The sequence below is a fragment of the Dunckerocampus dactyliophorus genome, chromosome 5 (assembly GCF_027744805.1).
Source record: "Dunckerocampus dactyliophorus isolate RoL2022-P2 chromosome 5, RoL_Ddac_1.1, whole genome shotgun sequence".
Lineage (NCBI taxonomy): Eukaryota > Metazoa > Chordata > Actinopteri > Syngnathiformes > Syngnathidae > Dunckerocampus > Dunckerocampus dactyliophorus.
The window spans coordinates 27276056-27302139 of NC_072823.1; the positions used below are offsets into that span (position 1 = coordinate 27276056).

The 26084-nt window shown below is 42.7% G+C and overlaps 1 protein-coding gene and 1 long non-coding RNA gene across 4 annotated transcripts in view; one reads left to right on the top strand and one right to left on the bottom strand.

The window, feature by feature from the left end:
* Positions 1 to 26084, top strand: part of fbln1 (fibulin 1) — a 57207-nt gene that overhangs the window by 322 nt on the left and 30801 nt on the right. For both annotated transcript variants that reach the window (XM_054776606.1, XM_054776607.1), the window contains exons 2-14: positions 8111 to 8219; positions 13853 to 13982; positions 14163 to 14322; positions 16698 to 16763; positions 16830 to 16916; positions 17328 to 17465; positions 17548 to 17685; positions 20233 to 20376; positions 22642 to 22767; positions 22836 to 22961; positions 23950 to 24069; positions 24161 to 24292; positions 24386 to 24509. In XM_054776606.1, the coding sequence (XP_054632581.1) occupies positions 8111 to 8219; positions 13853 to 13982; positions 14163 to 14322; positions 16698 to 16763; positions 16830 to 16916; positions 17328 to 17465; positions 17548 to 17685; positions 20233 to 20376; positions 22642 to 22767; positions 22836 to 22961; positions 23950 to 24069; positions 24161 to 24292; positions 24386 to 24509 (1600 nt within the window). The remainder of the gene's footprint in view (positions 1 to 8110; positions 8220 to 13852; positions 13983 to 14162; positions 14323 to 16697; positions 16764 to 16829; positions 16917 to 17327; positions 17466 to 17547; positions 17686 to 20232; positions 20377 to 22641; positions 22768 to 22835; positions 22962 to 23949; positions 24070 to 24160; positions 24293 to 24385; positions 24510 to 26084) is intronic.
* LOC129181419 (uncharacterized) lies at positions 534 to 13967 on the bottom strand. 2 transcript variants are annotated; one of them, XR_008570434.1, is made up of 3 exons: positions 13803 to 13967; positions 11607 to 11856; positions 534 to 934 (listed from the first exon to the last, which is right to left on the bottom strand). It is a non-coding gene; the product is annotated as an uncharacterized LOC129181419 (long non-coding RNA). The 2 variants fall into 2 exon arrangements; XR_008570435.1 differs by lacking the exon at positions 534 to 934 and having other exon boundaries at positions 7356 to 11856.

Here is a 26084-nt window from a genome sequence, read left to right on the forward strand (position 1 = left end):
GCTTGTTTTGCAATGCAATGACAGTTTTATGCATGACTTCTACTGCAAACACTCTTCCAGGTGTGGACTATATAAACTTTTCTTTCACGGCGTTTTTAAATCTCCTTACATTGAATTTAGGGCAAAAAGTTATTCTTGTATAAGCCACCTTTTTTGTATGGAAAATGCTGGCAGTTTAGTTTAAAAGTAACACCTTAGCCTCTGAGCAAAAATGTGTTTGTATGTTTTATTGCTGTGATTGACAATGTGCAATAATATATCATAATGTAATATAATATTAAATACCATTGTGTTGTTCACACAGCCTTTTATCACTGTAAAAAGGGAGTAACTTTAATTTCTGCATCACTGCGTCATGATATTGCTTTGGACAGCTGAAATTGATGTTTAAAGTGATTCAACCTTAAATATTGCTTGTATTAGTTATTTATTGCATTTATTTATTGCAAGCTTTCTGTATCACCGCATGAGCCCAGTGTGATTTACAGTGGATGTAAAAAATATGAACATATGAGCCGAATTAAGTATTTGAAAGATGCAGATAACAACTTGATTCATGTGGCGATAATGTCATAAAGCCATAAAGTTCTATTACAAATGAGGCATATATTCCATAGTTTGTCCACATTTTATGCCAATTTTATGGTAAAAACAACATGAACTTGCGGAGCTAACCTCCATGTGCGCCTATTATCCTTAATTTCACCTCATGTTGTTGAATAGTAATGTTGAATCAAGCGTCTTTTAGCTCTGTGTCATAAGCTCACACTTCTACCAAAGGCAGTCTAGACAGAGAGGTGTGATTTATACCGGAGCGCTGGCAGGAGGGGTCATCAAGGCCTGAAACCTATCAGAAGCTCACACGTGGGGCCACTTTCACAGTCGGCGGGGGCCAACAAGCGAGGAGGGATGAGGCCTGGGCGGGGGGGTGAAGCTGAAACGGAACAAAAGTGCAGCAAACAAGTGAGGGTGGTGTTAAATTCTTCTCAGCTTTGGTGCTCATCAGCAGGCTCTCAGAACACATATTGCTGATAGAACCTCATAACATGTTACATTGGGGAACTTGAAATGTTGTAGGGAGCTGTTGCAAGTAAGTGCATGATCTCGGCCAGCAGCATTTAGGGAAAAACGTATAGAGCTAGATGAATAGATAGACTACTGGTGGATAGCTAGGTACTGTACATCAATAGATGGATGCTATGTGCTATTGATTGATACAGTAGATAAATACTGTGATATACAATATGATAGATGGCTTGGGTAACCAATACATCCATCTAACCATTTTCTTCCACCGATCAGGTCCGGGTTTAGGGGGCACGGAGCTCATACATATGTATAGAATATATGATTATTATGAACATACAGGATAGATAGATAAACCAGTGTATCCCATACATCCATTTAGAAATTTGGATTACTACAGATAGATTTGGCACAATCCTTTAAAAAAAAAAAACAGGCGCTACCTGTTCACCCTTGCCCACAAACACATTATAATAGGACTGCCTTAAATTCAATTTGGACCGCCATAGATACATTTGGTGCTACTATTTTTTTAAAAAAGGTTTGCCGCTACTTATTCGCGCTTGCTCACAAACACATTATAATGGGACTGTCTGTGCAGCTTGTCTTTCCAACTCAGCATCGTGACGCTGCTTCTCAACACACCTCATCCGCACATACCACAGATGACTTGGTCGTGCATTGTAGCGCATCTGCTCATCAGCACAGTAAGATATTCAATGAAACGTAGCATTATCTTTAAGATCAGCACACACTTTCACAGAGGCCAGGAAACATCAGGAATGTTTCCCCCCCCCAAAGGCACATGCACATACTGTCCAACCACTTTAGAAAAAATAAACCAACACCGGGAAGTCAATAACTTCACGTTCTGTTGTCAAATTGGATTTAAAACATGATAATGTCACACTTGTCCACACACAAATGCTGAAGCTGGAGTTTTTTTTTTGTTTTTTTTTAATTCTCTACTCTGGCCGGAGTTTTGTGACTGGGAGAAGGAGAGTAACATGACTGATTGCAACACGCACACCAACCACAAGGAGAAGGGACACTTTGAAAGGAAAAGCTTTTAAAATAAGTCTGCATAGACATGGAAAATTATTAATATGTAGCCAAATCGATCTGTGGCTGTCAAAATGTATTTATATCATATATTATTTATTTTATATATTTGCTAATAAATGAACGTACAGTCGTCCCTCGCTACATCGCGGTTCAAACATCACGCCCTCACTCTTATTGCCTTTTTTCAAAAATTAATGAATTAATAAATGATTGCTCTTGGTAAAAAAAAAATGCATATTTAATAAAATTGTACTTATTCTCGGCCTAAAGTAAGCATTTTTAAGAATAAACATGACTAAATGAACTAACGATATGAATTCAAATACAAATACAAGGCAAAAGAAGCATTCTACACAGGCCACCAGGTGTCAGTAACTGTTTGGTGACAAGCACCAAATGTATCGCCAGAACAGGAATTTATTGCAGCTTTAAATGACCCAACAACAGATGCATAATAATAACATGGGCTGCTGTTTGGGCCATAACCAGGGCCCTATGATTTCCACAGAATCGCTGACGAAATTGGCCAATAAAAATGGAATCTACAGTTAAACACAGACTCTCGCTGAAATTGCCATAATGTGAATGAAATGCTGTCATTGTGAGGAGAAGGAATGTTTGTGTGGGCAAGCATTTGCCCGGCGGATCGCTCCATCATGGTGGAATCTCATCACAAACACCAACCAAGTTGGCGAAAAAACTTTGAAACTCCTCTTTTGTGAGTGGAAGCTAGCGAGGTTCGCTTAGTTTAGCAGAGCATGCTAGTGCGGCTGTGTGTGTGCGAGATGAGCGTGTCATGTCATGTTTTACCGCTTCTTAATGCAAACGGCGTTGAGCAAGTTCTGAGTGAAATAAGGATGAGAGGTACGTTTATTCTCGCACCCGGTCCGTCTTAATCGTCAACAGACATTCTCAACATGCACAACACACTTTCGGCCTTCAAAATAAGAGCGCCGTATGCCACATACTAATAGTGTAAACAAAATATGGGTGTCAGAAAAAATATCGTACATTATTAAGGCAATTGGAGTTGAGTCAGTGGCTACGTCTTCCTTAACCACAAGCACAGACAGTCATTACAGTTTGTTGAGGATTTTGTAGCATTGAGTGCAGAGGCCAACATCTACATCAGACCAACAGGAAAAGTTAGTCAAGCTACATCCGTTTCTGAATTACTGGCCAATTACGTGTTGCCTGAATAAATGTAAGGATTTTTGGATTTAATTAACAGACATTTTATTTACTGTCACAAAAGTACACACTCTATGCTGGTAAAATAAGTGTAAAAGGTAAAAAAAGGGAATTAAAAATAATTAAAATGGAAAAAACAGAATTTGGAAAAAAATAAAATGGCTTTCATAGGACCCTGCATGACCCATGACAAGCTAAACTCAAATCTAAACCTCCGACGCCACTTCCTGTCCTCCACACATCTGTCTGCCTGCCACTAAGGTCCCCTAGGGAACACATTTTACTCTGACACACACGAGCAGGAGTTCTATTTACGTCTTAAATGACTTATTTTATTTCACCTTTACATTACATATTTTACTTTACCAGTGTAAAGCCATTTAAATACAGCCATTACAATACATTGATGAGACAATTACCACCGCAGCAAGTATGCTATCCAGAAAAAAAAAAAACAAGGAACTGCTAACGTGTGAGTCTCTGTTATCATATTTATGTCTAATACGTCTTATATCTACTATATTGGGTAATGAGTGTAAAGGTGACTATATGGGCGTTATTTCATGTCTAGAGGGCTCTAATAATGTTCAAAACTTTATGTAAAAGATCAGAAGTAACTACGAAAATATTGCATTTATTAGTATTGAATCCTACTTAGCTGAAATTCACTTATTGCGGTTGGATCTGGAACCAATTCACCGCGATAAACGAGGGACGGCTGTCTCAGTTCTTCGCCACAAGCCAGTGCCATGGCGCCCGATTGTTAGCACCTGGGGGTATGAGAATAAGCTACCTGACATAGGCAGTGACAATATGGCACATTCGACATGGGTGCAATTGACATACGCCCTTTCAAATCCGCTAGATAGACATATAGAGAGATAGATTCAGTCTCTCCTAGAGGGTTGGTGTTCCACCAGTGGACTTATTAAGTCTTGTTTACACGAGGTGTCTAGACTAAGGCGAGCCGTGTTTCGTCCTGCCAAAAAAAAAAAAGAAAAGAGCAGCCCCCACATGGCTCATCTCGCCCTGGTCTCATCCAAGATGGAAATCAGCAGACAATACATCACAACAACAGCGACGTGTCTGGTTCGCCTCGTTCCGATAAAAACCAAAAGAGGCCCCTTCTGTTCTTTCAATCTCGGGTTTTAAAGGACACAGACAGCGGTGGTCTTGGAATGCCAACTATGAGCAGAGTTTGGAAAACAATTACAGTGGCCCCTGCTGGGAAAGATAATTGGATTAGTTTTGTTTTTTGGCTATTCAGCGCAAAGCAAGCTCCTCCCCCTTGGACGTCAACTGTGAATAGAAATCATCAACGTCATTTTAATCACCAGCTTGCAGGGTTACTCACAAAAACGACTTCACCAGTTTTCACAAAACTCGTTTTAAGCGGCTGCTGCAGGGTTTATTGGAGTATTATGGGATGTGCCAGACTCAGATGTGAGTCATCTTAGCCGCTAAAGGTACTCTATTATGCAAATATACTTTTTAACGATGTTCTAATAGGAATATGTGTTTCGAGAGCTTGTTTATGAGCACCGAACTTGAGAAAAATCTGTCATCTCCTGCACTCGTTTGCTCCAGTTTTTAAAGTTACAGCTAGGCCTCTCACGATAACAAATTTTGCTGGTCGATAATTGTGCTAAAATTTATCGACGATAATCGATAATTTCGACCTTTTTTTTAAAGACCATATTATCATTTGGTTTATTATTAATAATGACCATGTTGTCATGTCACATTTGCGCCACTAAATGGCACTCAAGCATCGTGCACCTGAGGCGCAGAAGCCGCCTACTAGAACACTCACGACGTCACAGACCAATCCTACTCATGGTGTCAAAAGAACTACACAGAGCAACACAATAGGTGGATAAAAAGAGCCAAGACAGTGAGCTAAAATGCAATGTTGCTGATATCTCCCAGGCAATTCCTACTGTTTGCTTTTCACCCGTATTGAAAGGTTGCATTTCTTGTGCAATGTCGCGAGCAACCCTGTGAACGCGTACCGTTTTGCGATGTTTCGTTTAATATATACTCCGCCGATCAAACGCCTCAGTAAGCGTTGACTGGTGGGAAGACGGCGTTGCTTCACTTCCACATTGGAACTGTGGCTTAGAAACTATTACTTTTGTGCCTTCACTCATAATCGCGGCTGCTAGCTGACTGCTCACACTCCATGTACGTAGCCGCCGCTTCCACTACTAGGACAAACAGGTTTAATAGTCTAGCTGAGATTTCATATGGAGCCAATGTGCACAGACACATGTAGAGTGAACCCTCTTGTCATTTAGCCTGTGAACCACAGAGAGACTAACAGATGGAGCAGACGTGCATACACGTAAATGTCAATTTATCGAGGGCTCACAGTTATCAACCTGTTTTTTTTAGCGTTCGATAAATCGATATATCCATTATCGTGACAGACCTAGTTGCAGCTTTTTGTGATGACATGAAGGAAACACCTTCTTCTTGTACAAGGTACCACCCCTGACACACCCCTAGCGAGAAAAGCCCACCCTGTTTATACACCCACTACTTCACGGAGGACTGCTTTGTAAAAAAAAAAAAACCGGCTGTGCTACACACCCTGAATAGTTCTGCAGTCTAAACAAACTATCCTCTCTCCACCTTATATTATATTAAGTACTTTTAAAAGGTCTCCAAATTGACTTTGTAAAAAAAATAAACAAAAAAGGCTTCGCCACCATCTTAAAATAAACCCCGTGCTCCGCCAGCCAATCCTTCATTCAGCTGCAGACAATTTGGTCATTTTGTTTTTTTTCCCCAGCGTATAGGCTAACCTAGCATGATGTTGCTGTTAAAATGTGAGTGTAATGTTAGCACTTAGTTCACATAGCTATTCTAGTCATACCACAGCTTAGTAAAATTATTATTTTTTTATATAAAGAAACAGGCTTCGCTACACATCTTAAAACAAAGCCTGGAGCAGTATCCGCCAATCAGCTACAGACATGGGAGCTGTAAGTTTAATCCTTTCGTTTTTCTTCAGCGAATATGCTAACCTAGCATGATGTTGACGTTAAAATCTGAGTGGAATGTTAGCACTGCTAACGCTAGTGTCACTAAAGTTTGTGTCCTCCTGTCCAACCTTAAAACGTGGATAAAGTACACAATAGCGCTTCTTGGAGACATACACTCTGTCGGAGACAAACGCAGCTCATTAGCATTAAAGCTACAGACACACAAAACGGCGTGTTCCCAGTCAGGCTTACTAAAAGCACTTTTAAACTAAATTCCAGCATCAAGGTTAAATTTTGGACCACGCGCTTCCAATACACTATTTTGGCACCTCAGATACTTAAATAATGAAAAAAATACTATAAAAAATGAAATTCATGGGGGAATGTAATGCACCTCCAGTACCTGGTGGAATCACAGAGCTTTATAGGCAGCTCACTGTTTAGCTGGAAAGCATGCTCATGTAATGTTTTGGTCTGACTTTTACTGCTCCATGTGACATTTACGATGACCGTAAAGCCACTGTTGTCAGAGTTAAAGCTCGAAAACACCACTAATATGTAAAAAGTTCTATTAGGTCCAAACGACCTCAACCTCAGCATGAAACAATGACTGTTTAGGCCTCAGCTCATTTTGATGAATGCTCACAATAACACCCCCTCCCTCGAGACAAAGCTTTAAATCCATGAGAACAAGAGTGCTGCCAGTCCCGCTATTTGGACACGTTAAAGCACCCTCAAAACAACCCTTAGTTGAGCTTTTCTTGATGAACAATTTAAGCAGCAGACGGGAAGACTGGTCTACCAAAAGGTGGAAGAGCTTTGGCAGACCAGCTCGACACACTTACGCAGTTACGCAAACCACCGGCTAGGGAATGATCTCAGGGGCTGATTGTTGAGCAAAATGCAAGATGACCGCAGAGCTGCTTCTGGTCCAATTCTCTACAGTAAAGGAAGAACACTGTTGTTTGTAGTCTACTGTAATAATAGCCGGGGCATTATTCACTATACCACAAGTTAAGTTTTTAACTTTCATAACGATTTGGAGTGCATGAGAAAGGCCAAAAAAACTAGCTCTTGACCACATGATCATTTGTCAACAAGTATATTGCACAGCATAGCCGCAACAGAACCAATGATGTAATAGCGGCAAGGAACAAACTGCTTAGCCAGCATCAATAGCGATGATTACTTAACTGTAAACAACAGTATGGCAAGTGTAACACACATGACTTTCACACAAATAGCCCAACATTGCATTTGACATTTTAAAGCACATGCAGAGGTCAATACACCTGCTGGATGCTGACCACTCATGATACTTCAAATGCAGCTACTGCCATCTTGTGGAATTAACTCTTTCAGTACCAAAGACGTATTTATAAGTTTTTATAACTCCGAACGCCCGATCCCAAAGACGTATTTATACATCTTTTACGGTTTTTTTTTGGCAAAAAGAGGTGATGACACAATTGCACACTAATGGATGCCACTTTTAGAGCAGTTTAAGCCATAAAAACGCCCACATGGTGGCAGAAGTGCATTTGATAAGAGCTCAGCATGTGAATTTCAATGGAGAAAACATACATGACAGCAAGGAGGAACTGAAAGAACTTGGTGGCGTGTAGCGTGCAGAAGGTTACACACTGTAGGGAAATCTTAATGCATGCACGTGCCTTGAAAGATCAGTCAAAATCATCTAAAATGGCTGATAGTGAACTGGTTGTCTTTTGAGAAATGGCCGAGATTGAATGAGTTCACTAAATAGAGGTATTACTTGGACAACCTGTGGTACTATGATCCACAATTAGATAATTAACTTCCTTGGCTGTTTTTTTGTGTAGGTGTGCAGCAGATCTCCATTGACGACTGCTGCAAAGATGGCCAGAGGGGTGCCAGCGATAACAAAGTCTGTGCAACCCTCCCGCTCATCTCCGGGTCCCCCACATGCAGGTAAAACTGCTACAATGCAGTAGTCTATCCGTTACATTGTAACCATATATGCTTGTCATGTAGACGTGCTGTCTGCAGGCCTTTAATGTGAATTGACTTTACCTTTCTCCCATATGTCTGTGGCCATATTGCTTCCTCCCAGCGAGAACAGGAAGCGGTAATAATGATGAGATAATAACGGCTAGCAACCTGAGGACGACGTGCCACCCTAAGTGATCCCAAATTTGTCCAAATTATAGCACCAGAGGAAAGGGCTTGTGGGGGTGGGACGCACCACATGTGAGGGGTGGGGGTGACCACGGAGGTGAAACCCAACGTGGACGGAGGATGGAATAACAGGAAGAGTGAGTAAGGTGGAAAAAAAGGTGAAGACGCGTGGTCATCATGCCCTTAAAAGGCAGTGCAGAGGAGGTGTGCACGTGGAGGTGAATGAGATTCTGGTAAGAGCTCCAAAGAGAGCTTGTTGGAAATGACAGAGGAGACGCGTGGGGGAGGCTAAGCTCTTTTTCTTGTAAAAGCCTGCTGAGATCCAGAACAGCAATTTAACTGATTGGACTGAGGCAATCGGATATTCTGTGAGGGAGAAGGAGGGTCTGTTCCTTTTGATACTTGGCCATTGCACCTACAGGAAGTAAAAAGTCAAGAAAATGGGGAGTTGCTCCTTACTTTTGCAGCTAGAACAGCTCCCACTTTTCCAGGAAGACTTTCTACAGATTTGGGAATCCCTGCCTATTTATCCTCTCCAGAGGTAACTGATGTTGAACCTGGACCTTATTGTGAATGCGTTTCATGGGCCTAATCCAATCCAGTACCGGGTTCCAGTAGCAGCATAACTGACTTATCCAAAATTTGCAATACCACTTGCGGAGATTTCTGATCCATAAGCCACATCTGTGCTTTGATGTTGTCAGTAAACGTACCTAGAAAGCCATCTCCACGAATACACTGTAATAACGTAAATAAGAAAACCTATCAGAAAAAAAACCCAACATATATACTGTGTATATATACTGTGTGTATATATATATACAGTCAAACTTGTCTATAGCGGCCACTAGAGGGAGTCTGCAAAAGTGGCCGCTATAGACAGGTTGGCGTCCAGTTTGAATGTTGACCAGTAGAGGAAAAAAAAAAGGGAAAATAATAATAATAATAATGTTGACCAGTAGAGGGCACTGCGGATAAAAGTTGTACAGCACTACTAGGCTTGTTATTATCATGGTTCATGGTTCATGGTTTTAATCCTGAACATGCATGAGTCAAACAGTAGCACATCACATAGTACAATTCAAAATTTTGCATGTCCAAAAAGGAGTAGGAAGAAGCAAAGCTTATTTAATCCTACCCCTCATCAGTTTCAATACATTTATTCACCTCTTGTTCTTCCAAGTGTACTTTGTAGGTCTACATGACAATGTAGTGCAATCATAGCCAAGGTTTTTACTTACTAAAAGGAAGCTAGAGGCTTAATAATAACTGATAGAATATATCCACGACCCACAGAACAAAGCTGTGGTAGTAATGTCTTACGCTTGTTTTTAATATTTTACTTTTTATACGGCAGTGTCATTACAGCTTTAGTTCATCAGGAAGTGACGGTGGGCGTCCCGAGCAGGAGAGCTAGGCTCAGTGCTAGCTGTGAGTTTCGAGAGAATTGGGAAGTGTGTTTATGTTGGCGTGGATGTAAAGTCCTGCAGTGTTCTCCGCTGTTAATAAAGCCATTAAAGTGCATCGGCGACGTGAGTCTCTCCTTCCCCACAACAAGCGGCATTACAGTATTGACCAGTGCACACCAGGAAATAAACGGTGTCATTTCTTACAGGCATTGGCTGGACAGCTATGGAGTGGGGCTTGTTTAACCTTTGCCTTGTGGGCAAGCAGGAAGGAGAGACGATGCTGAGAGATGTGTGTGTGTTCTGAGCTGCTGTCTGGTGGCCGCGTTCAATAAATAAAGTTGGCAGAAGCAACAGGAGAAGTTTCCTTCTTTGCTTCGGAGCTGAATAACACTGACAAGTTAACAGACTAGTAGCGAACGGAAAAGAAGACGGATTTTTTTGTGTCGAATACAGAAGATGAGGACTGATGGATTTGTGGATGAGGATTGATGAAAAATAACGTGAGTACATTCTAAAATACTTCAGTTAAGTACAACCGAACTCAGTTTTGCTCCCGCTGCCGCATGCATGCTAGCATATGTTTTTTTTTATTGTAGCGTCGCTGCGAGCACGTCCTGTTCCCAGCCTACTTTGCGGTAATGTTTTGGTGCAAATGCTCTTAAAGTTACATGTTTGACCAGGAAATAGCACGCTCAAAAGAAGACGGCTGTTTTTATGTGGAACAACTGACAGTTTGTGTGGATCTTGTGAATGATTGTGACTGAGCTAGGACTCAGTAATTAAAGTCTACACACGACGGCTTCATTGATTGAAAAACTAAACTTTTTCATGCATGAAGCTTCTACTTGAGTTGGTAATTTGGCCGCTATATGCAGTCAGATATTGACCAAGGGAGACAAAATGGGTGGCCGCTGGCCGCGTTGGACAGGTGACTGCTATACACAGGGTCTATAACATGTAAATTTGCTGGGGGGGATTTTTTCAGTGGCTGCTATAGGCAGGTGGCCGTTCTATAAAGGTGGCCGCTAAGACCGGTTTGACTGTATTTATATATAATAAATGTGTTAACTAGCGGCTTATACACCGGAAAGGACTGAATATATAATTAGTCTTATAATATGGATGGATGGAAAATATTAAATAATTACAAAATATTTTAAACAATAAAAGTTAAGTGCATTGTTCAAAGTTCTGTGTTGTCCGACTATGAAGCCGTGAATGCGTCAGGCAGAGCACTTGTGTGTGTGTGTGTGTGTGTGTGTGTCAATACGCAGCCCTGCATATGTGGGGACGGCTAAGTTCGCTGATATTCTTCTGGCTACAGTACATGTGATGACAATCTTTTGGTGTGGTTGTACTGTATACTGAAGAAACAAACAGATCTCTGGTATTGGAATTGTATCGGCATCGGCAGATATCCAAACTCCGGTATCATGAAAATGTGGATTGTTGCATCCCTACCCTAGTCTCTAAGGTAGGGCTCTTGGGTTCTTCTACACCAAACTCACCCAAGCATTGCTTGGATGTGCACTGGGGCACAGTGATGCTGGAAATACAGTATGCAGCCCTCACATTTCACAATTCTTTTAAAAGAACATCTTATCAAGGGACAATAGTAGAGAAATGAAACGAGGAAATACTTTAGAGTAGTCAGTGCACAGCTTGTATAGAAGTATAGATTTACTCCACTGAAAATGAGTAAACACACAGCCATTATTGTCTAAATAGCTGCCAACGCATGTGAGTAGCAAGATAATTGCGTCATGCCTACAGTCAAGCATGGTGGCGGTAGCGTCATTGTCCAGGGCTGCATGAGTGCTGCCGGCACTAGGGGAGATGAGGAAATAATTAGTCCAATGTTAGCAGATGTATATGTCACAGCAGTCCTTATATGAGTACTTAGCCTGTTAAGTCTTCATCCATCCATCCATCTTCTATGCCGCTAATCCTCACTAGGGTCGCAGGTATGCTGGAGCCTATGCCAGCTGACTTTTTGGACGAGTGGCAGGGTACACCCTGTACTGGTCGCCAGTCAATAGCAGGGCACATATAGACAAACAACCATTTGTTAGTCTTCTTATATTACAATATTTGCAGGGGGAATAAGCACTCTGAGGCATCAATCAACTACAACAAAACGTTTATTTTAACAAGGAACAGCTTGTCAGAGAGAAAAGGTCGCCACAAAACATGTCAACAGTGCCACCTAGTGGTCAGCACGAGTCACGGCATTCTATTGCTGTAAAATATCCATCCTTCCATTTTCTATGCGGCTTATCCTCATTAGGGTCGCGGGGGTATGCTGGAGCCAATCCCAGCTGACTTTTTGGGCGAGAGGCGGGGTACACCCTGGACTGGTCACCAGTCAATCGCAGGGCACATAGACAAACAACTTTCATTCGTCTTTTTATACTACAATATTTGCAGGAGGAATAAGCTCTCTGAGGCATCAATCAACTGCAACAAAACATTTGCAAACAGCAAACAAACAGCTTTTCACAGAGAAAACGTCAGCACAAAACACGTCAACTGTTGGCCACACAGTCACAGTCTGGAGATCGGGAAGACCTGGGTTCGATTCTCCCTTGGGCAGCTCTGTGTGGAGTTTGCATGTTCTCCCCGTGTGCGCGTGGGTTTTCTACGGGTACTCCGGTTTCCTCCCACATTCCAAAAACATGCATGTTAGGTTAATTGGTGACTCTAAATTGTCCATAGGTATGAATGTGAGTGTGAATGGTTGTTTGTCTATATGTGCCCTGCGATTGGCTGGCGACCACTCCAGGGTGTACCCCGCCTGTCCCCCGAAGTCAGCTGGGATAGGCTCCAGCATGCCCCGCTACCCTAATGAGGAAAAGCGGTATAGAAAACGGATGGATGGAAAACATATCAACAATGCCACCCAGTGGTCAGCACGAGGTACAACCTTCTATTGCTGAAAAATATGACAGCCATACCTGTATTTCAAAGATGAAAAAAGACCGTTGTTGCTCCAATGTATTTATTTTTTGAATGGATAAGTGTTAATATGTCAAAATTGTGCAATGTTGAGCATTGATAAATGAAAGGACTAGTAGGGTATAGATCAGGGGCCACCAACGTGGTGCCCGCGGGCACCAAGTAGCCCCCCCACGACCACATGAGGTGCCCGCAAGCCTGCTTTTCATTCAGGTTTTCAGTTAATAATGAAAGAATGGTAGAAAGAAATGCTTTCTGAAATACAAAATGTGAGTTGTGGACACCAGCATTTTGTTAATGTTCTGGTAAAACAAGCATATTCGCTTTGTTTGGGTTTAAAATAAGCTCTGAAAATAAATGTTACAAAAATGAGTAGCTCTTGGCCATTTTCATTTTGTAAAAGTAGCTCTCACAAGGAAAAACGTTGGTGACCCCTGATATAGATAGTATAAAAATCTGTGTTAACGTTCACATTTACACACTCCGCATTATTCTGCCAGCAGGCCTTCCTTGCTCTATTGGTGGCGACAGTGTTGCTTTTGGCAGTGATAATCTTTTGGCAACTATCCATAATGCTCCATAATAATGACTTGCTCTTTTTTTTTTTTAAAAAAAAAAAACAGCTGGGATGGCTACATTTTTCAGCAGAAGTACAATAGTATGACATCAAACGCCCCCTCTTATGTGAACGCGCACGGAACACAAAGCCGAGAACTGGACTTGACAAAGCAAGTTGATAACCACCGTAGGGGAATTCAGATTTTGTTGAGCTGCATCTTGAGCACAAAGCCTGGGTTTGTTGAGCCACTTTCGCTGTAAGCGCTGGAAACTGTTAGTCACCTCAAACAATGTTGATGTGGAAGTGGTTTGCTTGGGTTTACTATTATTATAATACAAGGGATGCCTTTAAAAAGCCACAATGAGTAAGGACACGAGGAAGTGGAGTCGGTCGTGGGTTTGTGTTGATGATGTCTGGGTTGGAAATGAAAATAAACTACTAGTCTTTACTCACTATCGCTTGCAGATGATGAGATTATTGAGGTTTGGTATCGGTCATGACAGGACAGTGCAGGAGCAGTGCTGTGTAGCCGTGCTGGAGGACAACATGTGCACCACCGGTATCAATGTGGCCAAAGACCAAGGAGCATGCGACTCTTTTTTCTTCAACACCTGTGAGACAAAGACAACCAAGGTATGTGTGTTTCAGCAATACCACCAATTGAAATACAACCAGCACTGCACAAATGACCGTGCTGTAAATGATTGAGCCTCAACCAGAAGGGATGATCTCATCTCCTTGTGCCTTCTCTTGCCAATCATACTCGTCAGCATTTCACTGACAGAGAGTTTTCCAATGTTTTATTTGTTTTAGATGTGCTGCGACTGCTGCCTCCTGGGCAAGACGGCGCAGGACCAGGGACTTCCGTGCGACCACAGCCTGGCTCTGGGCTATCAGTGTGGTTTGGTGTACCGGGCTTGCTGTGTGGACGGAGTGCCGGACAATCAGACCGTACCTACAGAGAAGCCTGAATGTGGGTACATTGTGATTAAAGGGGAAGAATAAATGATGGAAACACTGTGGTCATCACTAGCAAACGTGAGCACAGACTGCCATCTACTGGATGCAAGAAATCATTGCCTTCAGAGCTTATGATGCATGCAGAAGTGCTCCAATCTTTTCTGCAACATTTCCTCTATGGACATTAAAAAAATACACATTTTAGATTTTTTAATATATTACATTCATAGCTTAAGCGAAGGGTGTGCACAGGGGTCCACAGAAGTTTGCATACAAAGAAATCAACAGATATTTACATACACTCCTGATCAAAATCTTAAGACCAGTTGAAAAATTGCTAGAACTTGCATTTTGCACTTTTGGATCTTAATGAAGTTTTAATTAGAGGTACAATATGCAAAAGCAAGAAGGGGGAGTAAAAGTAATTTATTGAAAACAATTCAACTGAAATAGGCTGATCAAAAGTTTAAGACCATTGCTCAAAAACTAACAAAAAACTCTCCAAACCAGAACAAAAAATGTTCTCAGTAGGACTCAGTAATGAGTAGCTCCACCGTTCTTGTTAATCACTTCAAAAATGGGTTTGGGCATGCTTGATGTGAGTGTTTCCAGGAGGCTAGTGGGAACATTGCTCCAAGTGGTGAAGATGGCTTCATGAAGGGCATCAACTGTCTGCAACTGATGGCCATTTTTATAAACTTCCCTTGCTATCCATCCCCAAATGTTCTCTATGGGATTTAAATGAGGGCAACATGTAGGATGGTCCAAAAGAGTAATGTTATTCTCCCTCAAGAAGTCCTTGGTCAAGCCAGCATTGTGAACTGCAGCGTTGTCCTGTTGAAGAACCCAGCTGTTACCACACAGACGAGGGCCCTCAGGCATGAGGGATGCCCGCTGCAACATCTGCACGTAAGCGTCTGCCGTTTGACGACCCTGCACCACCTGAAGCTCCAGTGTTCCACTGAATGAAAAAGCACCCCAGACCATGATGGACCCCCCTCCACTGAAGCCATCTGGACCGTCAAGGTTACATTTTTTCTCATCAGAGAATAAAACTTTTTTCCACCTTTCAATGTCCCATGTTTGATGCTCCCTGGCAAAGTCTAAAAGGGCACTTTTGTGGCTTTGAAGGAGACGAGGGCTTTGAATTGTTTTTTGTTTTATAAACCCTTTTCCCGCAGATGCCGTCTGATGGTTATTGTGCTGCAGTTGGCACCAGTAAGGGCCTTAATGTGGGTGGAAGACCGCCCTGTGTCTTGATGGACAGCCAATTGGATCCTCCGGCTCAGCGCAGGTGTGATTTTTTTGGGTCTACCACTTGACTTTTTTGTTCCATAATGCTCAGGATCTTTCAAAAAATTGAGAATGACCGCAATGGCACGCTGCGAGAGGCCTTGCTGATGCAGCTCAACAATCCCACCACGTTCAAAAAGAGAAAGCTTCTTAGCTTTAGCCATCAGGAGGGCATCACAGTGTGAATGCCTGACAGAAAATGAACATTTTGAGCAGATTTCGGCTTTTAGAGCCTGTGGTCTTAAACGTTTGATCAGGGGATAAACAATCTATTTCAGTTTTTTTTTTTTATTACAAGTTCCAAATGTTTTTTGTCTCACTCCCCTATTTTGTTGTGTAGCTTTACTTAAAACCTCATTAAGATCCAATTATGGTGTGACATAAGCATGGCTTAATGTCATGGTATTCTTTATATTGTAAATGTGTGTGTGTGTTTACAAATCCAGTACATATACAGTGGTGTGAAAAAGTGGTTGCTCCCTTCCTGATTTCTTATTTTTGTCACACTTTTGTCACACTTGTTGTCACAATGTTTCAGATCATCCATCCATCCATCCATCCATTTCCTATGCCGCTTCTCCTCATTAGGTTCGCGGGGGTATGCTGGGGCCTATCCCAGCTGACTTCGGGCGAGAGGCGGGGTACGCCCTGGACTGGTCACCAGCCAATCGCAGGGCACATATAGACAAATAACCATTCATACCTATGGACAATTTAGAGTCACCAATTAACCTAACATGCATGTTTTTGGAATGTAGGAGGAAACCGGAAACTCCACACAGAAATGCCCAAGGGAGATCTTCCCGATCGTCAGACTGTGGCTGTGTGGCCAACATGGTAACCACTAGACCACCGTGCGGCTGTTTCAGATCAAACAAATTTAAATATTAGACAACACAACTGAACACAAAATGCAGTTTTTAAATGAAACTTTTGTCATTGACTAATATTTTAATTTGTTTGATGATCTGAAACATGGAAGTGTGACAAACATGCAAAAAAATAAGAAACCAGGAAGGGGACAAACACGCACATTGTAATTGTGAAGGCCTCCTCGAAACATACAAAGTAATCCCCATCTACTATCTCTCGCAGTGCCAATCAAAGACGAGACCCCACACAACGGAGACAACAATTCAGTGTTAACGGATCAGTGCAATGGTGTGGTATCATCATCATTTCCTTATTTTTGTACTTTGCAATAAATGCAATCAATTGTCTTTTTAGGGAAGTGCGCTCATCTTTGTGTGAGTAACGAGACATGCTCCTGCTTCAAAGGCTACAAACTCAAGCCAGATGGAAAGACCTGTGAGGGTAAGCACATCACGTGATCATTACTACATTTATTCATAAATGAATACTTTGGTTCGAAATGAGAGGTTTTGAAAGAATGTAAAGTACCCAATTACTGTACAATTTATTAAAAAAAAAAGGTTTGGTAATAAATTATGGCTTGTGGATAGTGTACATGTAGTACTGTATATGTGTGTGCTGCCTCACACTGCAGGGAAAGGACAAGGTGAGCCGACAAAATCAGCACAATTTCTTTCGGCAATTGTTTTTTTTTTTTTTTTGCTTTTCCATCCATCCATGCAGCCATAATAATGTATATTACAGTTTTACCTTTATTTTCTTTTTTGTTCTTTTTCTCAGATTTTATTTTCCTTCTTTTTCCCCGCTCTTTTTTGTATATTAAACACATTTGATTTTTCACTAATCCGGCAGACATTAACGAGTGCTTGCTGGGCGCCAGTAACTGTCGAGGAGGAGAGCGCTGTATCAACACGGAGGGCTCGTTCCGCTGCCAGAGAGAGGTCAGCTGCGGTACAGGCTACGAACTGACAGACAACAACAACTGCAAAGGTCCATCAGCATCCTTCACACTGCCTGCAACTGATTTTGCTGTACTTGTGCTAAGTGACAAACACATGGTTTTCCTCACCAGATATCGATGAGTGCGGGACAGGCATCCATAACTGTGGTCCAGAGTTCGAGTGCCAAAACACCCAGGGGTCATTCCGTTGTCTCCCCAAAGTCAAATGTGGTGCTGGTTTCATCCAGGATGCTCTGGGCAACTGCATTGGTGATGCTTCTGCTTTTACTGGATGATACAAATGAGAATGAGCATGGGAAATAAAGATGTCCTGTGGGCTACATGGTGGTTGTCTAAGATTATGGACTACAGTGTTCCCTCGCTCTATCGCGGTTCACCTTTCGCGGATTCGCAGAATTTTTTAGTGCTTCTTTTTTTTTTTATTGGAAGTTGAGTTTCTCTCTTCCCTCTCTCATCTGTCCGCACGGCCCATTATTTTCTGCATCCTGATTGGCTGTAGACCATTGTCAATCAATCTCCTTTATGCCGCCCTGCCTTGTCTCCTGTGTCATTGCTAGCTTGCTAGCTTGTCAATGAATCTGGAATACGCGTGAGTCACTTAATAATTTCTTGTGTCCGACCTGCAGGTTGATCATTAAAATTCACAATAAGGATTGAACTTTTTTGAGAGTGTTTAAACAAGACAGAAATGTGAGAAAATGTTATTGCCTGTCTGAAAAAAAGTGTATAAAGTGTATGGTAAGGGGTTTTACAGCCTTAAAACATATATAATCATTGTAAAAAAAATGATGTTGGCTACTTTGTGGATTTCACTTCTTGCGGGAACCTATGGGAACCTATCCCCCACGATAAACGAGGAAACACTGTATACTGCATCAGTGCTGTTCAACTGGAGGTCTGAGATACAATTTGCAGCAAATTCTTAAAAGCAGCACAGTGCTGCTATCAAATAATGGATCTTTGTTTTGTAGTAGGTTCTTCAAAACTCTAGAGTGCTCCTGTCATGTAAAGGATGAACTTTTGTTTTCAGAGCAGGTCCTTAAAAACTGATTCTGTCATGCAGACGATCTCTGACAACAAATGTTTTGGCAGTTGGTCCTTAAAAACTGCAGAGTGCTCCTGTCTTATCGATCAGGACTGTCCAAAGTGCAGCCCGGGGGCCATTTTCACCGCTCATTTTTTATCGGTCCTCGGTTCTTTGACTAGACTGCCGAGCACCCGTGATATAGAAGATCTTTGACTCGTGTTTTGGTGGTAGGTCCTCAAAACCGCAGAGCACTCCTGTCATATAGAGGATCTTTGACTAGTGTTGGCAGCACATCCTTAAAAACTGCAGAGTGCTTCTGTTATGTAGAGCAGGACTGTCCGAAGTGCGGCCCAGGGACCACTTTCATCCCGCAGCTCATTTTATACTGGCCCTCAGCGTCGTGTAAAAATAAAATGATAATACTGAACTGATACTGAAAGACACTGTGTCTGTATTGCAATAATTTGCTGTCACCTATAACACAAAACTAAGATTTTCGATGTTTTGTTCAGATTGTTTAGTGGGTTGTTTTTAACATGGTAAATGTACAAAATATATCCAAACAGTCCCCTGCAACCTTTAATTTTTCTGTATGCGGCCCTCGGTGGACTCCCTTGATGTAGAGCAGGGGTGTCAAACTCGTGCCATGGAGGGCCAAGACACTGCAGGTTTTCTTTCCAGCCAGTCACTAAAGCAGGTGATTTTAATGATCAACACCTTCAGTTTAACACTCGGTCTACCAGAATTCTGCAACTACTAGAATGACCATAGCAGTCATTTTGACTCTTTGTATATAATTTGGATTATCATTAAAAAGATCTAAAAATAAAGTGGTGGAATAGGTAAAAAACACATCAGGACACTAAATGAAAACTATAGTGATTGAGTGTTTGATTGAATTGACACAACATAACTTCTCTGCAATTACACATGCAAACTCGAACTGCAACCATTTTCTCTGAAGCAAGGCTAAAGCCTCCATAGCTGTCACCTTCTTTCTACTTGTCATTTTTGTCTCTCTTGGGTTTAGAGTGACGCTACAGCTAGGTTTTAGCATCACAGAGCATAAAAAACAAACAGCCAATAGAGCAGGAGGAAAGGTGGGAAAAATGTAGCAAATAGTGAAATATGACATCCCCTGTAAAAATCAGGCAGTCAATTTGACTGCTATGGTCATTCGAGGTAGTAATACTCAGAACTCTTTTGTGTTTTGAAATTTTACTGATAAAACAATGTTAATAATAAAATAAATACACACATTTAGGAAAAGTCAGGGTCCTATGGGTACATAGGTTTTTTTTTAACCAAGTTATGACATTGCAAATTTTGAAAACAGTCAAAATGACTGCCTTGGGAGTTCGAGTGTTAAGGGAAGGAGCTCATCAATTAAATCACCTGCTGAAGAAACTGGTTGGAGAGAAAACCTGCAGCGTCTCGGCCCTCCAGGGCACGAGTTTGACACATGTGATGTAGAGGATCTTTGACTGATATTTTGGTCGTAGATTCTTTCAAACAGTAGCGCACTCCTGTCATATTGAGGATCTCGGACTACCGTTGTGGAAGTAGGTGCTGAAAAACAGCACAGCACTCCCTGTCATATAGAAGAAATTTTGACTAGCGTAATCATATTTCTTGTGTTTTAATGTATGACTCTTTCTTTCATGACTATAATAATAATAACAATAGCAAGAAGAGAGAAGAGAAGTCCGGTTCCCTCAGTAGCCCTGCACTACAGTACAGTACATATTGAATGTGTGTATATGTTACAGATATCAATGAATGTGTCAGCCAGACGGGCCCATGCCACAGAGGTCAAGTGTGCATCAACACGGTCGGCTCGTACGTCTGCCAGAGGAACACTGTCAACTGTGGGCGAGGCTACCACCTCAACGAGGAGGGCACACGCTGCGTTGGTACGACCGTCATTTTGACCCAAGCGTGTAACTTAAATTCTGGTGTATAAGGTGCACCAGTGTATAAGCCACACCCATTAAATTTTGAGGAAAAAACAGATTTGTTGTTATTTAAGCCGAAACGCCCCTCCGTGAATCACCACCTTACCGTGGTGGAGGGGTTTGTGTGTCCGAGTGATCCTCGGAGCTATGTTGTCTGGGGCTATATGCCCCTGGTAGGGTCTCCCAAGGCAAACAGGTCCTGGGTGACGGGTCAGACCAAGAGTGATTCAGAAGACCTTCATGAGCAAACACACAAGGAGAGACCGCACCTCGCCTGGACGTGGGATACCGGGGCCTCACCCTGGAGGCCAGGCCTGGGGGAGGGTCTCGCAGGCGAGCGCCTGGTGGTCGGGCTCTCACCCGTGGGGCCCGGCTGGGCTCAGCCCAAACAAGCCACACGGGATCTCCCCCCAGTAGACCCACCACCTGCGGGGGCAAGCATAAGGGTCCAGTGCATTGTGCTTTGGGTGGCGGTCGAGGGCGGGCGCCTAGGCGACCTGGTCTTTCGGCGGCCAAATCTGGTTCTTGGGACATGGAATGTCACTTCTCTGGGGGGGAAGGAGCCCGAACTTGTAAAAGAGACATTCCGACTAGATATAGTCGGACTCACCTCGACCCACAGTTTGGGTTCTGGATCCAAACTCCTCGAGAGGGGCTGGACCTTGTTCTACTCTGGAGTTGCTGCTGGGGAGAGGCGGCAAGCTGGTGTGGGCTTATTAATAGCCCCCCGGCTCGGTGCCTCTGTGTTGGAGTCATCCCCGGTTAACGAGAGGGTCATTTCCCAACACCTTCGGGTTGGGGAAAGGGTCCTGACTGTCGTTTGTGCGTACGCGCCGAACGGCAGTTCAGAGTACCCAGCCTTTTTGGAGTCCATCAGAGGGGTGCTGGAGAGGATCCCAACTGGTGACTCCGTCGTTTTGCTGGGAGACGCCCATGTGGGTAATGACAGTGTGACCTGGAGGGGCGTGATTGGGAGGACAGGCCTCACTGATCTGAACGCGTGCGATGTGATGTTGTTGGACTTCTGTGCAAACCACAGTTTGTCCATCACAAACACCATGTTCGAACATAAGGATGTCCATAAGTGCACATGGCACCAGGACACCCTAGGCCGCAGGTCTGTGATCGACTTTGTAGTCGTATCATCAGACCTGCGTCCGCATGTTCTGGACACGCGGGTAAAGACAGGGGCTGAGCTGTCAACTGATCACCACCTGGTGATGAGTTGGATTAGATGGCGGGGGAGGATGCCGGACAGACCCGGGAGACCCAAACGTGTAGTGAGGGTGTGCTGGGAACATTTGGCAGAGTCTCCTGTTCGTCCAGTCTTCAGCTCTCACCTCCGGCAGAGCTTCGCCTGCATCCCGGGGGAGGATGAGGATATTGAGTCCGAATGGGCTCTATTCCGTGCCTCCATTGCTGAGGCAGCCGATCGGAGCTGCGGCCGCAAGGTGGTCGGTGCCAGTCGTGGCGGCAAGCCCTGAACCCGATGGTGGACACCAGAGGTCAGGGCTGCCGTCAAGCTGAAGAAGGAGTCCTATCCAGCATGGATGGCTTGTGGGACTCCTGAAGCAGCTGATAGGTACCGGCAGGCCAAGCGGCACGCGGCTTCGGCGGTGTTCAAGGCAAAAACTCGGGTGTGGGAGGAGTTCGCTGAGGCCATGGAACACGACTTTCGGTCAGCAAACCGTCTGGCGCCTCAGAAAGGGGAAGCAGTGCCCGGTCCACACTATTTACAGTGGGGACGGGGGCCTGCTGACCTCGACTGAGGATATAGTTGGGCGGTGGAAGGAATACTTTGAGGCCCGTCTCAATCCCACTGACATACCTTCCATAGAGGAAGCGGAGGCTGAGGACACAAACGCGGACAGTTCCATCACCGTGGCTGAGGTATCAGGGGTAGTCAAAACGCACCCCAGTGGCAAAGCTCCGGGGGTGGACAAGTTTCACCCTGAATTCCTCAAGGCTCTGGATGTTGAGGGACTGTCTTGGAAAGAGCCATCGTTTCCTCCCTGACTTGCGACACAGTATTTAAACAATTTGTAGTAGTTCTGAAGTAAAGGAGATGTCAAGAGATTAGAATTTAGCCATAAATTAGCCTCACCGCTGTACTGTATAAGCCGCAGGATTCAAAGTTTAAGAAAAAAGTAGCAGCTTATACGCCGGTATTTATGGTACTAAGGAAATGGTCAGCAACAACGCTGTGTTTTCTTACCGCTCAAGACATCGACGAGTGCAAAGGCCCCAACCAGGTGTGCTCGGGTCACGGGTGCATCAACACAATGGGCTCCTACCACTGCGAGTGTGACAGCGGCTACAACTTCAACAGCATCAGTCGCCTCTGTGAAGGTAAGAAGAACAAGAGGCAGTCAAATGTGATGCACATTTGACTCACAGACTCATATGTTATGTTATAGATATTAATGAATGCAGGCACTACCCGGGACGCCTATGTGCTCACAAGTGTGAGAACACGCCAGGATCTTACCAGTGCAGCTGCACCACTGGCTTCAAGCTGGCGGGGGATGGCAGGAACTGTGACGGTAATGGAAACTATTTATTCTCCTCCTTTGTTTCTTTTCAATTATAAAAATGTGTCTTTATAACAATATACAGTATTCATGCAAATGTGTCATAAAATAGATTTTATAATGTTGGTAATTGCATATTTCGTAAACAAATCAACGTAATACAAGCTTTGGTCTAGAACATTATTTATTTACAACTTACTAATACTACTAATAATGACCATATGGTAGAATAAAAGTCATAATCATATATGATTACCTCATAATCATAATGAATGAATCAGTTGCTTGTAGAGTGGTGGTGTATGTCATCATGTTGTATGTATGGCGAATGTGGAGGTCTGGTGCAGCGAACATGAATGGAGATGATTGTCCAGGTGAGTCTTTATGGTACGAGCGGTAAAAACCGTGTCACCTCCCTTCACCCCAACCTGTGCCCTGTCATGTCAGCACTTAAATAGTGTGCCTCCATACTGCCACCAGTGGTCAAACAAAATATAATTCCTCCAAAAAAAGTAAAAGACTATCACCAAAATAAGCCAAATATACAGCAAAACAAAGCATAAATAGCTCCTACAACTATGACTATATTATTACAATATTATTTCAATATATTTCATTATTTTTTTGCATTTTTTATCATTTTCTTGCATGACAAGTTATTTTTCTTTATTTAGTGATTGGCTTGGAGAAATCACATGGTTCTATGTACAGCTTCATAGTGCAGGTGGTCTCATATAAAATTTACCTGTTATATCAGTGATTTCATTTTGGTTTAAACGTCATGAAATTTTTCGGTATTCATTTGAATTTGTCAGATTTTTTCATACATATTTATGTGTATATTTAGAATATTTTAGAACAATAAAAATAAAATACTGCTTAGGCCACAGTCTGAGAATCCATGAACCAATATGGTCGCCTTGCTTCGTAAAAGGCTTTGGGATTAATCTGTGCAACAACGAATGCAGGATTTCACACGTTAACGCATTCATCTGTGCAGATTTAAACGAGTGCGAAAGCAACCCGTGCAGTCAGGAATGCGCCAACGTGTACGGCTCCTACCAGTGTTACTGTCGCCATGGTTACCAGCTCAGTGACATTGACGGCTTGACTTGCGAAGGTACCGCTCTGTATGATCATGATCAATTCCGTGCATGTGAAACCACTACAGAACCATAAAGATCCGTGTTTTGCGGTCATCATGTGTGCAGATATAGACGAATGTGCCCTGCCCACTGGAGGTCACATTTGCTCCTACCGCTGCCACAACACCCCGGGCAACTTCCACTGCTCCTGCCCTCTTAACGGCTACACCCTAGCACCCAACGGACGCAGCTGCCAAGGTCAGACACCATCATGTTCTTGCCAGTTGGATGCGATCACTGTTCCTAGTTAATGTGCTACAGCTTTTGCATTTCAAAAATCGTTCCGCCCAGATGTCGATGAATGTGTGACAGCGACGCACACGTGCTCGGAGAACCAGAGCTGCTACAACGTGCAGGGCGGATTCCGCTGCCTGTCCTTTGATTGTCCCAACAACTATCGCCGTGTCGGAGAAACGTGAGTGTCCCACTGTTGACTTTTTAAAATCACTGTGGTGGCTTGATACTAGACGAGTGAGAGAGAATCACTTATCTGAACTTTTAAGGGTTTCTCAGGACCATTAGGTACATACTGTACCTTGCAAGTAGGTTATTTATGAAAGAACAATCTTTGACTCATAAATATGTTCCCAATAAAAGTGCATCACACATTGCCTTAAGGTTTGAAGACAATGAAAAAGACAATAATAATAGTCAGTTGTAATTACTATGATCACCAGTAGTGTCATGGGGGGTAAATGCTCTCAATTAGTTTTCTACAAAGTACTTTCACAAAGTACTCGTACACTGCACAGCACAACAACAACAGAACCAATGCTGTAATTAGGGGTGTCCCGATACAACTTTTTCATGTCTGATCCGATACTGATATTGCAGTCTGACGATCATTCAATACCGGTATTAATCCGATATCAACACAAATCACACGTACTTTTACTTATTTTGTAGGGATGTAAATCATTTTGTGGTAGACGATTCGATACGTATCTAGATACACAGCTTAAGATACGATTAAAAAATGGTATCATTTAAAAACAGAACGGTTCGGTACAGTTTACAAACGATACAATTCTACAGTTACATTTGTTGATGTAGACATTAATCTTAATTATAAAATAAAGAAGCCAATTCTCTAAAAGTGGTATTCTGACAGTATTTTCAATTGTGTAAAAGAGCACATCATATCCCCAAGCATGCTATAAGGCAGGGGTCCCCAACCACTGGGCCACAGGAAACTTTTAGGCACTGTGATAAAAACAAAAAACAACAAAAATAAAATATAAAACATAATTTGAAATAACTACAGTACAGGCCAAACGTTTGGACACACAACACAACCCCATGGTCCCAACACCATTAATAAGGCAAGAAAACCCTGTAGTAACCCTGACAAGGCACACCTGCAAAGTGAAAACCATTTCAGGTGACTACCTCATGAAGATCATTGAGACAACATTAAAGGTTTGCAACACTATCAAAAAAAGCAAAGGGTAGGTACTTTGAGGAATCAAAAATATAACACATATTTACAGTTATTTCACACTTTTTGTTTGCAAGCACATTATTACATGTCATGAAAGAATTGGCCTGTACTGTACATCAAATTTTATGCAAACAGATATCAGTGTTGGAAATATGGGCCATTGTTTTATTCAAAACATAATATACAGTTAGAAATCTCGGTTTTTGCATGTTTAAGTTGTTTGTTGTGAGCGGCGATCTGTCCCACTTTTTTCTTGAGCGCACCACCTAACTTTCTCAAACACAGATAGACTACTATACTGTATTTTTGCCCTTTTTCTTTCACCTTATATTTGGTCCCAAATGCTGATACCATTTGGGAATGCATAAAGGTAAGATGTGATGACGTTATTGAGTGCTAATGTGTACCGTAAAGCACCGTGTATAAACCGCACTTTTTTTCCACTGGTAAGAAGCAAAAAATCGGGGTGCGGTTTATACACGATGACAGGTCTGTGACCAGACGCAGAAATTGACGAGAAGTCCATTTTAGAATAGAGTCTGTGGGTCA